Source organism: Etheostoma cragini, chromosome 11, assembly GCF_013103735.1.
Source record: "Etheostoma cragini isolate CJK2018 chromosome 11, CSU_Ecrag_1.0, whole genome shotgun sequence".
Classification (NCBI taxonomy): Eukaryota; Metazoa; Chordata; class Actinopteri; order Perciformes; family Percidae; genus Etheostoma; species Etheostoma cragini.
This window is the reverse complement of record NC_048417.1, coordinates 8,191,666-8,206,669: the sequence shown is the minus strand read 5'-3', so window position 1 is coordinate 8,206,669 and position 15,004 is coordinate 8,191,666. Positions and strand designations below refer to the sequence as shown.

The 15,004-nt window shown below is 42.3% G+C and overlaps 2 protein-coding genes across 4 annotated transcripts in view; one reads left to right on the top strand and one right to left on the bottom strand.

Annotated features, from left to right (window-relative positions):
- Positions 1 to 162: 162 nt before the first annotated feature.
- Positions 163 to 4,705, top strand: tsn (translin). Its single transcript, XM_034885689.1, has 6 exons — positions 163 to 421; positions 1,036 to 1,129; positions 1,253 to 1,349; positions 1,568 to 1,683; positions 1,770 to 1,849; positions 2,404 to 4,705. Exons 1-6 carry the CDS (start codon positions 356 to 358, stop codon positions 2,632 to 2,634), a joined length of 684 nt encoding a protein of 227 aa, XP_034741580.1. The 5' UTR covers positions 163 to 355; the 3' UTR covers positions 2,635 to 4,705.
- A 579-nt stretch (positions 4,706 to 5,284) lies between these two features.
- Positions 5,285 to 15,004, bottom strand: part of si:dkey-91i10.2 (uncharacterized protein LOC555224 homolog) — a 54,398-nt gene continuing 44,678 nt past the window's right edge. For 2 of the 3 annotated variants that reach the window (XM_034885675.1, XM_034885676.1), the window contains exons 4-8: positions 13,355 to 13,547; positions 11,824 to 12,031; positions 9,859 to 10,448; positions 7,016 to 7,161; positions 5,285 to 6,512 (exon numbers count right to left, since the gene is read on the bottom strand). In XM_034885675.1, the coding sequence (XP_034741566.1) occupies positions 5,678 to 6,512; positions 7,016 to 7,161; positions 9,859 to 10,448; positions 11,824 to 12,031; positions 13,355 to 13,547 (1,972 nt within the window). In that variant the 3' untranslated portion in view covers positions 5,285 to 5,677. The remainder of the gene's footprint in view (positions 6,513 to 7,015; positions 7,162 to 9,858; positions 10,449 to 11,823; positions 12,032 to 13,354; positions 13,548 to 15,004) is intronic. The other variant, XM_034885677.1, reaches the window with a different exon arrangement.

The window sequence follows — 15,004 nt, the reverse complement described above, 5'->3', positions numbered from 1 at the left end:
AGCTCTTGGCAGTGTTGAAGAAGGAAAATATATATATAAGTATAATTTAGCATTATTATTCATAATAATTCACAAAAATTAATAATCAACATTACAATTTGTTCCTATATTTTTTTATTGCAGAAAATATGGAGCGACAACCACAGACAACAACATGACGTTAGAAATCATGACATCATCTCCAAGCGCCCCACAAAGCGCGGAGACCACTATGGGAGGACAGAGAAAGGCGGAGGCAGTGGTAGCGTGTCCAGGTGGTTCTCCTTCTCGTGCACGTTGATGTTTTTACGAATTAGCTTAGCTAGCTGCAAGACGGATCATCCTCATCGTCCGGATAGCTTGACTGAAACCAAAAATGTCTGTCACAGAGATGTTTAATTATATCCAGGGCTTTCTGAGCGCCGACCAGGACGTCAGAGAGGTATTCACGGCCAGCCTGCTGCAGAGCTGCACACAGTACTAGCTAGCTCTCAGAGACTGCTAGCTAGCGGCTAACCGGGGAGCCGAATCCTGTCAACACACATAATATGGTTTTACCCCAGAAACCGAGCTATAATAACAGAAGTCTTGTTTACTAGCCAACAGCGCCACCAATGTTTGAATACGATAGCTAGTTGCGTTACGTTACAGTTATTACTTACGTTATACAGGTTGATAAAATGTGTACCTTTTCCTATTCTAAAATATAAATTACATTAACGTTACGCTCCGCTGTATGTCATATTTTCGTCCTCGTGCTTTAAAAGACTGGTAACACGCATCTTCATCTAACATATGGTCAATTTAGTTTTGCTCCTTACCTGACATATAGCTATAGGCCAAAGGTGTAGCTCTTCTCTTTTTTCCTGTATCGTTATGGCGTTACTCGGCCCATTAAGTACTCAATGTTATGTTAATTAAAAACACTTAGTATGTTAAAAAAATTGTATTGCCTTGACTTGTACATTGTAGAAAATGTGTCAATGGTCCATGTTTCTGAAAAGACGTTATATATTGGAGTAAAAAAACACACTTGTACTTGTACTTTTTTTGTAGGATATCCGTAAGGTGGTCCAGACATTGGAACAGACTGCCAGAGAAATACTAACAGTACTCCAAAGTGTCCACCAACCATCTGGATTCAAAGAAAGTGAGCAATTTCCACAGTATATACTGTTTTGACTGGCACTTGATGGAATGATTTTCCTCTCCCAATTTAGATGTTTAAATCTTAAAATGAACCCCGCTCCCCCTTCCCCTTTTCTCTTTTTAGTTCCGAGTAAATGTGCAAAGGCACGGGAGTTGTTCTGCACAGTCAGGACACAAATTTGCAGCCTCAAAACAAAATTTCCTGCGGAGCAGTATTACAGGTATGAGCCACTTTAACAAAAGTTGCAGTTGGCAGCTTTAATGATGATTACTGATTGGAAGGCTTGTCATATAGTTCATTCATACACAGTTACTCTGCATATTGTGTGTATGTATATACCCAGAACTCCCTGGAAAGCAGATACTGAGTGGATTATTTTGGCCAAATAAAGTGTAGTTTTTTATCTCTCTTTCTCTGACCTGTTTGATCCTGCTTTAGGTTCCATGAACACTGGCGGTTTGTGCTGCAGCGCCTGGTTTTTTTAGCAGCCTTTGTTGTCTACCTGGAGACTGAAACTCTTGTGATTCGGGAGGAAGTGGCCAAGATACTCGGCAGTAGGTATCAGTTCATGTGTTAGTGAGTAACTGTAACCAAGGAATGCAGCTTTACTGTTTTTTTTTCTGCCCTCTTCACCCTACAGTTGAGGTGGTGCGAGAGAAAGGCTTTCATCTGGATGTAGAGGACTACCTGGCAGGTGTGCTGATCATGGCCAGTGAACTGGTAAGAGAATTTTTTGCTATGGTGTTACATCAAGAATATACTAAGGCAGACAGCCTTTTAGACAGAAGGATACATTCAAGTTCTTCATGGGCCCCTATATGCTGTGCACTTTTGGGACTTAACAAATTAAAGTTGACAATCATGAGAGAAACTTTATATATCTGGTTGTCAATCCAAAACACTGGTCTTATACATGTCTCCCGGTGGCCAGTTAACAACTTTGACCTTATCAAAACCCTGACCTTCAGAAATTTAGGACCAAACTCTCATAATTTGACTGCTGCCAAGGCATAAGTCTACAAATGAACCAATCGGAACATAGCATGAATTCACTGACCAACCTGAACCTCCAAGATTGCGGTTAGCTCACAGTGTCTAGTGTATTACACAGCTTTCTAGTCGGATAAAATAAAATAAAATGGCAGTGCCACAACATTATGTCATAATAGTAAATAATGATTTAAATGAAAATGATTACTTAATAATCAATGGAACTTTGTACATGAAAGTTGAGTAACTCTGAGTTTAATTTGTGCTATTGTTTCTTCCTCCAGTCGCGGTTGGCGGTTAACAGCGTCACAGCAGGAGACTACACCCGGCCGCTCCGCATCTCCAACTTCATCAACGAGCTGGACTCGGGCTTCCGCCTGCTCAACCTGAAGAACGACCCGCTGCGGAAGCGTTACGACGGCCTCAAGTACGACGTGAAGAAGATCGAGGAGGTGGTTTACGACCTTTCCATCCGCGGGCTGGCCAAGGAGGCCGAGACTGGCGGGGACAAGTAGAGCTCGGAGGCTCCTGCACCTTACCCCGTCTGGAAGGCCAGACCCAGGGATCTACCTGAGGCTCCAGCAGCTGAGGACAGGGTGTGCGCGTGGTCATGAGTGTGTTTGTGCGAATGCATGCATGAGAGGTGCTTTAGATGGATGGCAGTGTGCCAGAAAGGGGGGGGGGGGGGGCAGAGACGTTGGCAGAGTTTGACGCCCTCGTTCAAAACCGAAGGTTGTTTGATTTGGGAAATCTGTGTTCTCGGCTTCATCTTATTCATTGTTATTGTTTCACTGAGTTGGTTTTGCAAAGGTTCTGTCAAATTCGCAACAGTTAACATGTTATTGTAAGATAACATTATTGATGTTTAATTCATTTGAGAAGCCGGCTGGAGACCGCTCAGTGGAGTGGAGCTGCACACAGCTTATTTTTTTCTGGCTGTTTATTTGCAAAAAAAAGAAAAGTGAAATGTGTTCACCAGGTATGCCTGGTGGTATTTCTTAAGACTCTGTGTTATTGCACCCTTACAGATCCAGGAGCCTCATTTATAAAGGAAATAGTTGATGCAAAATGATGCTAACCAAGCACATTTTACAGCATCCTTACCACATTTTCATCATTACTGACATTCATAAGAAAAGCCTCTGTTTGGACTTAGATCATTATCCCCTAACCTGCATATACCTCATTTTTTTTTTTTTAATTATAATGAGGCTTCAGGAGCAATAGAGCCAAAGAAATGGAAAAATAAATGCACTTCACATGTTATAAAGCTACTCTACGATTCCTTTTTTCATGTAATTTTTTTCAACAGCAAGGTAACCTCGCAGAGCAATGCCGATGAATGCAGTATGTCTGAGACATTTTAATATTTGTTTGTCAGATGATTAAGCTTTCTCTGGAAATCCATGAGCATACACAAAATAGTCACAATATCATGTTCTGCATGTGAATTGTTTACTTTTTTCTACATGTCATTTTGCAAACATGTCTTGAAGGTTTGTTTTCCATTGTTGGCGTCCATGCTTCTAGACTTTAGTGGGTTAGCTGGGTTGTATGTTTTAGAAAAAGAAAAAAACATGTTCACTCTTTCCATATTGTGCTTTTCGTTTGCTGGAGTGATAAGTGCATTTCACTTGTACCCTATGTATTCCTGTCTTTGAATCAGTTGTCTTTACAGATGCTTAAAACGACTGTAAATATATTTCTACATTCTACCTTTCCAGCGTTGTCTGACTTTACAAATGAACATTTTGCACACAAAAAAAATACAAGTTTGTGTTTAAAATCTTTTTAATATAATTCACAATATATTACATTGCGGAAATAATACATAAGGTCTTTCAAATGCAAATGAGGAAAAGAAACTATGGAATTCAGCAGGCTTTATTTTTCTTTTTTTTCACAATTTGAAAGGGTTAATCTGAAACAGCATCCTCCAACAGCACAGGAGTATTTGTGTGGAGTTGAGCAGCCCTGCCTTCCAAAACACAGTGATTTGCTACCTTTATTAGTGCTACTTCATAGCAAACATAAAACAGTATCAGTCTTAAATATTGGTTTTGGTTTGATTCCCGCGTTGTTTCAACCTGCTGAAATCAGCTTTGGTCAGCTTCTGGTATGAAAAATTGTAAATGAACAAGACTGGATAACATGTTTTACCAGTCGTTAAATTGGAAAACTTTTTATTACTGAATAATAAAGTGCATTAAAGAAAATCCTTTTTCTATTAAAGAAAAGCCTTCATAAATAAAAACACGCAAACATAAGAGGATCAGGTTATCACGTATCAGCAGCCAGGGACTGTCAGAGGAATAATTATATTGCCTGTAAATTGGTCTCATAAGTGCCAACAGAGGGCAGTCTAGTCTGTGCGAGATCAGTGCTACTGTGGTTGCAAATATTTCAGTATGTTTTAGTACAACAGTAATGACATACCAAGGCACAACAGCTCATCGCTAGGTGTTATAAAGGTAAAACTGTGTCATGACGAGATGGTTGAGTCAGGTAAACAGGGTTTTCAAACCTTTATCCCAAAATTGCCATGACCCCAGCAGCCGGAGAGATTTCCTGTAATCATGGCAACTTGAAAGTGGCATATCTTTGCTTTATAGGGTCGTGGGATTATATAGGAATAGTGACATATTTCAAACCTATTTAACTGAGTTCTAATTACAAACGTAGAGAAATTAAAAATACCCAAACATTTGCTTCTTCAAGTTTCTCAATGCATCGTAACTCCAATTCCTTTGTGTAAGGATATTGGAGGGACGCTTTAAGCCATAGACATGATTAGATTTAAGACTTTAATCTACCACATGAAACTCAGTAACACCAAAGTAAATAATTGAAAAATGAAATGCATGTACAGTAGCTACTTATCTTGGAATTGGCAGAGATTATTGCTGTTATGTGAGTTCTCATTGAAACACAGTGATACAGGAGGTCTGCTCAGCCTGTCAGAGAGGCTCTGCTTAACTACATCTCTGGCAGTGAAAGTTGCGGTACCGCCAACGTACAGTAGAGGGCGGCACACAGACAGTAGAGGGCAGTGACAACAAACAGGAACCATTGAACAAAGCTCTGAACCACATCTCCACCACTACATACCAAAACCAAATGTTTCCCTACCCACCGTCTTGTATAAAACAATTAAATTACAATTATTTTTTGCAGTCAGCCATGTTCAGTCATGCTTTTTTAACACACACTCCATATTTACGGAAACGCAGCTCTCTTTCTCCAAGAGCAAACACTCTTTACAATCAAGGCTGACAAGCTCAGCCCAAGTTTTTTTGGTTCTCCAAGAATCTGATATTTTCTTTCAATGTTAACAACTTGACTCTTCACACACAACTTCATGACAGTATGGCGCACTTGTAGCTTTATAAGAAAAAAGTGCTATATCTTCCTTTTACTTTGAGAACGATTTTTTTTTACTGAAATCTAACATGTTTTAACAATGCCGGTACTCCCAAATGCTTCTTGTTGCCAGTTTAGGTTCTGCAGTAGAAGGATTCAGGTTATTTACAGTGTAACAAAAGCCGGGCATGGTTAGTCTCAGGAGCGGGTCTGGTTTGTGTTGATCATGATGTTGGGCAAAGCGTTGCGTCTTTTCCTCCAGGTGCCCAAGTCTCGAGTGTATCTCTTAATCTGATGGAACCACTGCTGTGTGCGAGATTTGTCCGAGGCGCGGAAAACAAAAGACTCCCGCCGAATATCGAGCACCTCGAAGGTGTCCTCACAGTCCGGATCTGTTGACACCACACAGTTTCCCAGACGGATGGGCTCTCTCAGCACTGTGAACTTCCCACTGCTCTTGTCCTTGATGATAACTAGCACTCCGTCTCTAATGCTGTCACCACCACCTTCACCCTGGTCCCCCCGTGCCCCCAGGTCGGTAGCCTGTCCTGGGGCTTCACCGGCTCGCTGTATCCTCACCATCAGCAGACTCTGGACATTTAGGAACTTGAGGGCCTTGGGGCCCTTCTTCAACCACTGACCATCTGCTGGCTGGGACAACTGGAGGGGTCCCTCCATGACAAATCGTGTGTTTTCTCTCGCCCAGCCCACTGTCTTCATCGACACCTCTCGCATCTCAATGTTGATGACCTCCCGGTTTTTGCGGCTGTCGCGGCGGAACGAGCGGAGGGACCAGGTGACGCCATTGCCCTCCTGCTTGGTCTTCATGTTGATGTGCTCCAGATGGGATTCCACCCGGCTCTTGGCCTCACGGAGACGCGCATAGTCTGGGTGGCATTCAGAAGTGACCTTAATGATGCGGCTCAGTAGAAGCGGGTATTTAGTGACACGCTGGAGGGGCGCCATGAGGAAGGAGCGCAAGTTCATACGACGCAGTGCTGTGTTGTCATTCTGGGAAACATCCAGGAAGATTCTAAAAAGACAGAACAAGAGAAAATGGAAGTTGAAAACAGAGACATTACTGTGCATGTCTTGGGAAAACTCTTAAGAAACTGATTAATGGGAATCACAGGACAGCCTGACTCATGGGTGAACTGTAGTTCTGTCTAAAAATATGAATCATATCAGCTCTCCTCTCAAAATAGAACTTCTTTTGAATAAGTGATAAGCCGCTGTCTTGTCCATTAAAATTAATTATACAGAATAGTTGTGTCAGGAACTAGAGAAAGCTCCCAGAGTAACTTTACACACACGCGCACACACACACACACACACACACACACACACACACACACACACACACACACACACACACACACACACACACACACACACACACACACACACACACACACACACACACACACACACAGACAGACAGACAGACAGACAGACAGACAGACAGACAGACAGACAGACAGACAGACAGACAGACAGACAGACAGACAGACTCCCTATAGGCAACTTTGTGTGTACCTGAGCAGCTCTTTCTCCTTCTCCAGTGTGTTGAGCAAGTTGACCGAGGTGGACTGCTGCAGGCAGTAGGTCTGGAATGCGGGCAGCATGTTGACAAACTCCAGAAAGATCTCTCCTATGTACACTGTGAGCAGATCCTCATCTCCCTGAGGTCAAACCAAATGAAAGAATAAAGAATATGGTCAATGTGCAATCTTATTTCGGTCTTAACAAGTCATTGTTTTTTAAACTTTATTTTTCCATATTTTTTTGCAAATACAAAAAAGGGTAAACATTATATATATAAAAAGAAGCTAATTTGGATGGGGGGTACGAGCAGGTCACCAGAGACTAAAACAGTATCCTTGTTTTCCTTAGTTACAAGCACAAGCAAGGAAAGTTATCACCTCTTTGTGTAAAGTATCTGTCCCATTTTTCCCAGAAGGCATCACATTTGTCCTTTTGCAGTCTTAGACTTAATGTCACACGGTCCATGACCTGAACGTTTTTAATTACAGCTACCTATTGGTCAATAGTGCAGAGCCATCGCCTTGTTATGGCCTTTTTACTTGCTGCCATATTTATTTTTAAACTTTTTAAAAAAACATCTGCTGGGGCAGTTAAATGTGTTCAGCTATCAAACATTATCAGAATGCCAACACACAAGCATACACCAGGCTCACCACAGCAGAGCAGTGATTGGGGAGTTCAGCCTCAGAGGCTACAGGACAGGGCAATGCTGGGGTGGAGGAGGTGGGGCTTTTAAAATGTTTTATGACCAGTAAGTGACTTCTGCAGTTACAGGAGACAGTGGCTTTCAGGTAGGGCAGGGTACCAAATTCAATACTTTTTAGGCACCAATCGAATTCCCTCTGAAGTATAAAGTATAAAAAATGCCTCGTCATCCAACACCCAATTTCAATACGTAAGGAGTAAATCTCATCAGCGTCAGTAGCTAAGTTTCCATCAACCTGTCAATCGAATTATATGAAGTTTGGTAAAAAACTCATGCGAATAAAGCTGGTGAAAGTGTGTTTCCATAAAAACCTGTGCTAGACAACTGTTTTTTGAGACTGTTTGAGCGCCTTCCATTAACTCCGGAGGAGTCCAAACCTTGGTTGGCCATTTCCTTTGCAAGTTCCTGTTAAATTATAGCATTTTTTAGATTTTTGTTATCTAAAATAGTTGTTATACGTTGCTTGTAAATCAAATTCAAAAAGTCTCTTGTTTCCTTGTCCGTCCACTTCCATCTGTTTTTGTTGACCCCCGCCATGTGCGCAAACGGAGAGGAAATACTGGGCGGAAATTAACTAAAACTCCTTCTTCTTGGTTTTGTGGCGGGTTGCAACCATAAAATTACCTAAAACTCAATTGCAATTCATTATTTATTCAGCAAATAACATTTCCATTAGCCGTATATCAATCAAGATCAAATCCTATGATGCTGAACGTATTTCCTTTGAGTTGATTTTCCTGAAATTCCATCGAATTTTACTTTTTCCATGAGGCATTTTTCAGTCAATATCACTTAATTAAAATAAATAAAGTGTGGATATCTAGTGTGTCAATAAGCATGCAGTATGCTTCAACAAAGATTTAAGAGTGCTGGTGATTGTCTAACCTTACATGTCTTAGAGACACGAAGAAACTACGTTACACAGAGACGGGCCCATGTAGTAGGAGTTGAATAATAAATAAAATGAGTAGTGCCATAATGTGTAATGTTGGTATTTTTTTTGGTTTTATTAAATTTGTATTTGGAAAAAGTATTGTTTAGGGACCGGTATCAAAGTCCTGGTATTGACATCGGTACTAGTATCAAAAATTTGTGAACGTGGACAGTGAAGAGACAGGCATGCCAAGGCAAATGAGGGACCAACATATTGCAACAGGTTTATTAGATATATGGTGTGTTGCAAGACTTTTTTGGTAACAGACACATTTTGTATTGGAGTCAAGAAAACAACTGACAAAACAATATCACCACAAGGTCCATTTAGTAGCTATTTTGGAGCTTGCACTGTATCAAACAATTGTTATCAGATGACGTTTGCCCAGTTGTCATGGAATTATATTTTCTAAGCACTTTAAGGACTTCTTGTCCATGTGGGATTAAAGGTTTGTTATCCACTTTGGAAACAGCACTTGACCAAATAATCTTACCACAAGGTCCATTTAGTAGTTGTTCTGGGGATGTTCTTGTTTCCAAGGTCAAGAATGACATTTAATTCTCATACACAATGAGTCTCGAATCAAGAGAAATTGTAAAACAGGCTGAAATAGCCATGTTTTATTTAACGGTTCCTACATTTAACAAAAAAATCCTTTGTCCCCACTAGGACTTGCTCACCAAAGTGTAAATTCTTGAGTCAGATTCCGTTGAGATTTTGAACCATTTTTTTCCTCTTTGCTCTGGTGGTCCTTATGTTAACTAGTGAGGTAAACACTACTTCTATTGACAACTAGTAATGTTGATTCTTATTAAACATGTTTAGAGAGTCCTGAAGAACTGAAGAATAATCTTACATTTGTTTCAATGTTTCAAGGAAATTAGTCCTTTTGGACTCTATAACAGACTGACCTCAGCTGTTGCCTTGTTCTGTAGGCAGTTGCACTACAAAGTGACCATGTAACTTATTGCCTTTATAAAAATGGCCCTTAAGGTAACTGATGTAATTCCATTAGGTCCTTAAAGCTTAAGAGCATTTAAAATCTGACCACCTGGTACATGTCCAGCGTTGTGTGTGTGTGTGCGTGTGAGAGAGAGAGAGAGAGAGAGAGAGAGAGAGAGAGAGAGAGAGAGAGAGAGAGAGAGAGAGACAGAGAGAGATAGAGAGAGAGAGGGAGAGAAAGTGAGTGGTCACCTGGTCAAAGGCCTGGTCGATGCTATCCTGCAGGTGTTCAGTAAAGCGGTCGTTGACGTCTATCAGCTCCTGTACGTTGCTAAACACTACAATGAGCTGCTCAGGGGTCAACAGCCCGGCACTCTGCATGGGGCAGTAAAACTCCTCCTTGATGATCCGCAGGTCCTCGCCATAGCTCGACTCTGTGTTCAGAAACTCCAGGATGGCTTCCTTGCGCTCAGTGCGCAGCTTGGAGCAACGTTCACACATACGCTCTCCTCGCTCTTTGGAGGCCCCGTCCCTCATTCCACAGTCTGGACAGGGTCTCTGGGCCTCCCAGGCTCTGAGAGAAGCAGATGGTCTCTTCCAGGTGCGGGACAGACCCGGGCCAATGCCGCTGTCCACGCGTTCAACCTCGGCTCCCCGGTTTCTGCGGTAACGGCGAGGCTCGCTGTCCTCCTCCTCCCGCTCATCACTGAGGCCTACCACTCCACTGTCGACGCTCAGGCTGCTGATGGTGCTCCAGCGATGCTGCCTGGAGCGAGTCACACCCAGACCCGCCTGGCGCTCCTCACCAGGGGGCTCTGAGCGACCACGAATTGCTGCTGGAGCTGGAGAAAGAGGGGTGGAGATGGTCAGATTCAATAGTGCTCATGATGTTTATGAACCAAGTGCAGTATACTGTACACTATGTACAATATATATATATATATATATACACAGTCACACACACACACACACACACACACACATACAAACACACACACACACAGCATTTATAGCCTCCCTAGTGGATGCCCATTTAATCTGGACTAGTCATTACATGTCATGTCAAAATGAAGAAACTATTATAGATTTCATCTTTCTCCAGTAATTAGATCCCTAACCCCTGCAGTCGACAACTTGACCTTTGTCCCTATGCTTGTCAATACTATTGTGGATGCTTTTAAACCTAAAAAGAGAGACTGTATGTGTTTGCAGAGACAAGGTTTTAAATGTTTTATTTAAACACCTGGCTCATTTTACTGGTGTTATCTTAACTATGTATTACTACACTGGATGATGATAATGTTTTGGTACTAAGAAAAAAACCATTTCTGGTGTGTACATCTGTTTTTATTTGGAGAGCAACAAGGTCATCATTAGCATATGCCAGCCATACTGACTGACATTCCGTGGCATCAAAGAGCTTCTGTTGACAGGGCAGAAGTATTAGCAGGGGAACTCTGGAGAGGTTATTCTGGAGAAAATATTCAGAGATAAGCATGACACTAAGTTGCATGAGAGAAACAAAACAAATGCAGCTCTTAACAGTTGTAATTTTCTGAAAAATCCAAGGCATTGTGATGTCAGGCTAAGTTGGAGGTTCATTTACAATTGAGGGGGATTTACCTTCCCTAAAGATTAAAGGGGGAAGGGTAGGGAGGAGGAACTAACAAAAAGATGCAAGTCGGGTTGTAGGAAACGTACGATCCAGTGTTTTTGTAGTTTGACCCATATTAGGAAATAAAAGTACAAAATATCTCTCTCTGCTGCTGTAGTTTTGACCATAGAGCCATCTTATGTAAATCCCAGAATTTCTACAGAAGCGAAATACTATGTCACTGAAGTACACCATTTTTATTTTTTTAAAGGTCCCACGGCATGAACATGTCACTTTATGAGGTTTATTAATATTAATATGTGTTCCCCCAGCCTGCCTATGGTAATAGGTGTAAACCGAGCCCTCTGTATCCTACTGTGCCTTTGAAAAAATGAAAGCTCAGATGGGCCAATCTGGAATCTTGCTCCTTATGAGGTCATAAGGGGCAAGAACTTACTGCTCATTTTACCTATACAGCTTTTCCACAACTAAAGCTAAACCGGAGAAGGTTGTTGTTTTACTGTAAGTTCAATGGATACAATACAATGGCTTAAAAACTGATCAAACACGTTGACAACAACAAAGTAACACAGTTGTCAACCATGTATGTGTCATGTACTCACCACTGTCTCTGTCGCGGTCTCTGCGATGGCCATGGAGTCGGGCGGCTGCAGCGATCTTCATCTCCAGCTGTTTGCGCTTGGAGGCGTCGGCTGGCATGGGATCGCTGTAGTGGGGCCGGAGACGGCACTCACGCTGCGCCCTCACCGTCTCAGCCAGCTCATAGGCTACGTCTGAGCTGGAGCGCCTGCAGCCCAGACTGGTGTGCTGCTGGTTGGAAGGACATGTGTGTCAATCAAATGGTCATGTTGCTATAGCAACAGATGAAGAAGGGCAAAACTCTCAGAGGAGATAAGGTGAGAATGAAGAGAGAAATCACAGCTTGTGGATCTGTGTGTGCGTCTGTGTGAGGAGTTGTCATGTCACCATGTTCACTGTCATGACATAACTACATCACAAATGTTGGTTATCCCTCTGAGCCCAGCTTGTACAACTGAAAAGAATTCAAATTTCATACTGAGACGCAGCACTAATTGTCTGCCAATTTTTGTAATGGAGTCTAAACACAACATGGCCACACACCCTCTTATCACAACTTGAAACCACCCAGCCTTGAAGATCAGAGATGTCCCCCTAGTGACAATTCAAAGCATTTCCAGGCTTTTTTTTATATGAAAGGCAATGAATTCCCTGACAAACTGCAGCATTCTGCACGGACAAACAATCATCAAGTGGCTTTTAAAATTCCTTTTAGGGTCTATCAAGCCCTAAAGAGTTGACCTGAGGTGGAAAGTTCAGAGGTTAACGCTATGACACGCTACTCCTCACCCCATGAACGATTACCTCCACAAATGTTTTCTGATACCTAACAGCTACACATTATGGAAAGGCACAGGAAGATTTTCATCGCTCTATACCAGAGAACAACATGATTTACAGCTTGCAGTAATCAGGTAAAATGAGAGAGAATAATTCATGTTACGTCGAATTATCAAATAACGGCCCTCGCTTTAGGAATGGAGAGGAAAGGTCCATTGTGGATTCACGCCCAAATGATGTAAAAAGCAAGAAGCAAACGCACCCTGACATCTGATTTCTAATCTACCTACAGCCTTGTTGAATGCGAGTAAGATGTAACTCCATGTCAGTCCGACACCTCTGTTCTGCAGACGAAAAGAGGAGCACAATGCTAGCTGGAACTGAGGCTGGTGTCAAGCTGCAGCCAGCCAGCAGAGAGGCATCATGCAGAGAGCAGGAATGAAGCGCTAGGGTACTGGCTACCGACTGCTGGAGGGGGGCTTAATCCTCTTTTTACTGCAACCTCAGATTTTGAGCTGCAACTGGAAAACAGTGCACTGCATGCTCATTCTTGTCTCAACAAATACCTCTGCATCAGTATGTGTGAGTGATGTGCATGTGCATGTGTGTCGCAGTCCCCCTGCTTGTCCCAGTCATCCTTAAATACCAATGGATCTATGTGTTTTTGTACACTACGACGAAACGATGGAAAGCGCGGAGCAAAGACAGACAACAGACAACGCACAGACAACACATCTAAGACCTAAAAACATCAAAATGAAAAAGAATCCTTACGCATTCTCCTGCTTCCTCTCTTCCTCCTCCTGCAGGCGTCTCGTTGCCAGCCTCGGCTCTGCAGGCCGTTGTCGCCGTTGCCATGGCAACGGCAGATGGCTGACAGTCGGCAAAGGAGGTGGTGATGTCACAGCCTCCGTCCCGGTCACCTGACAGCCTGACGGGGGCCTTGGCGGAAATCTCTGCACTGCAGCTGGTGGAGAGAAGAGGAGACGGCGGTGGATGGAAAGAGGGAGGGGAGTGAAAGAGGAAAGACAACGGGAAGAAAAAGGCAAGGAGAGGGAGAACAAAATAATGGGAGGAAGAGATGTATGAGAAGGGAAAGGGGGAGGAGCATAGAGGCAGGATGTGGGAAAGAGGAAGTAAATAAGGAAAGAGGAAAAGTCAAAAGAGGGAGAAAGAAAACACAGGAGGGAGAGGACGGTTGAAATTGTAATTCTGGCAGAGTTCTCTTCTTCTTACAGCATCCCTGTCATACATTCTTCCCTCTCAAGCTTGCATACCTCTCTGCTTCCTGCTGTGTCTTTCTCTATTCCCACCACCCACCCTCCTCCTCTCCCATCATTTTTCTAACCCCCAAATCAATGCCTCTCCTTTGTTCCCCCCCCCCCCCCCCCCAACCCTCAACCGCTCCTTAGGAGAACAGTAATTAGACACATCAGTGGACATTAACACCTGAACCCAGGACAACAGGGACACTGCCAGTACACAAACACACAAACCCACATAGAGGCATAAGTGTGGATCCATTCTTGCAGCACACAGCCAGCATGATCTGAGACCAGAGGACGGTGCACCCTATAGAAGTCCAGTTATGAACCATGAACCGTAATGTGCCGGGGACTTTTGTTGCAAGTCATTCTCCATCCCTCTCTAAGCCCTCATTTCCTGTCCAATCTCTCTACTGAAAAGGCACAAAAATGCCATAAAATATTAAAGTCTAAGCAGCTTTGTGGCAGACCTGCCTCCCCATATTACTTAAAGCTGTATTTATTTTGATGGTCACTTGGAGGAGAGACAACCACAACAACACACACTACTGACAATACCTTTTAAAAGTTGTTATGGTGAACATCCAGTCGACACAAAGCAACATGTTCAATAATTTGGAGTTGTGCTTCTGGACACCTGATGAATAGGAGCTTAATATCCAATCTCCTTTTAGCTCTGGTTTGGTCTCCACAACGGTGTAGATTTGGTTTCAGAGTTGGGGGGAGGGGGTGGGGAGGTATGGGGGGGAATCAAACAAATCCTAACTGTAACATGTGCATGCTATATCCTGCGTTTATATATTTATATCATTCTAGCAACATTTTACAATGGAATTGGTTATCAGGCTTTCCTAATAAATAGTAGTCTAACAATTAACAATTAAAAAAAAATATATATATATATTTTTTAAAATTAAAACACTAACAAAACGTTAAAGGTTTTGTTAATGGAGACTGATACTTCATGATTTATAAATAATGCAATAATTCTGATAGGTTTTCTGACTATAAATAATAATGCATGCATGATTTAAATTATTATTATATTATTATAACCCAAAGGAGTTTGCAGTATTTTCACAGCCCTGAGTAGTGCCTGTAGATTTAATATACACAGTAGCCTGAAAAGCTGCTTGTAAAGCTTAATTACTGAATGCAC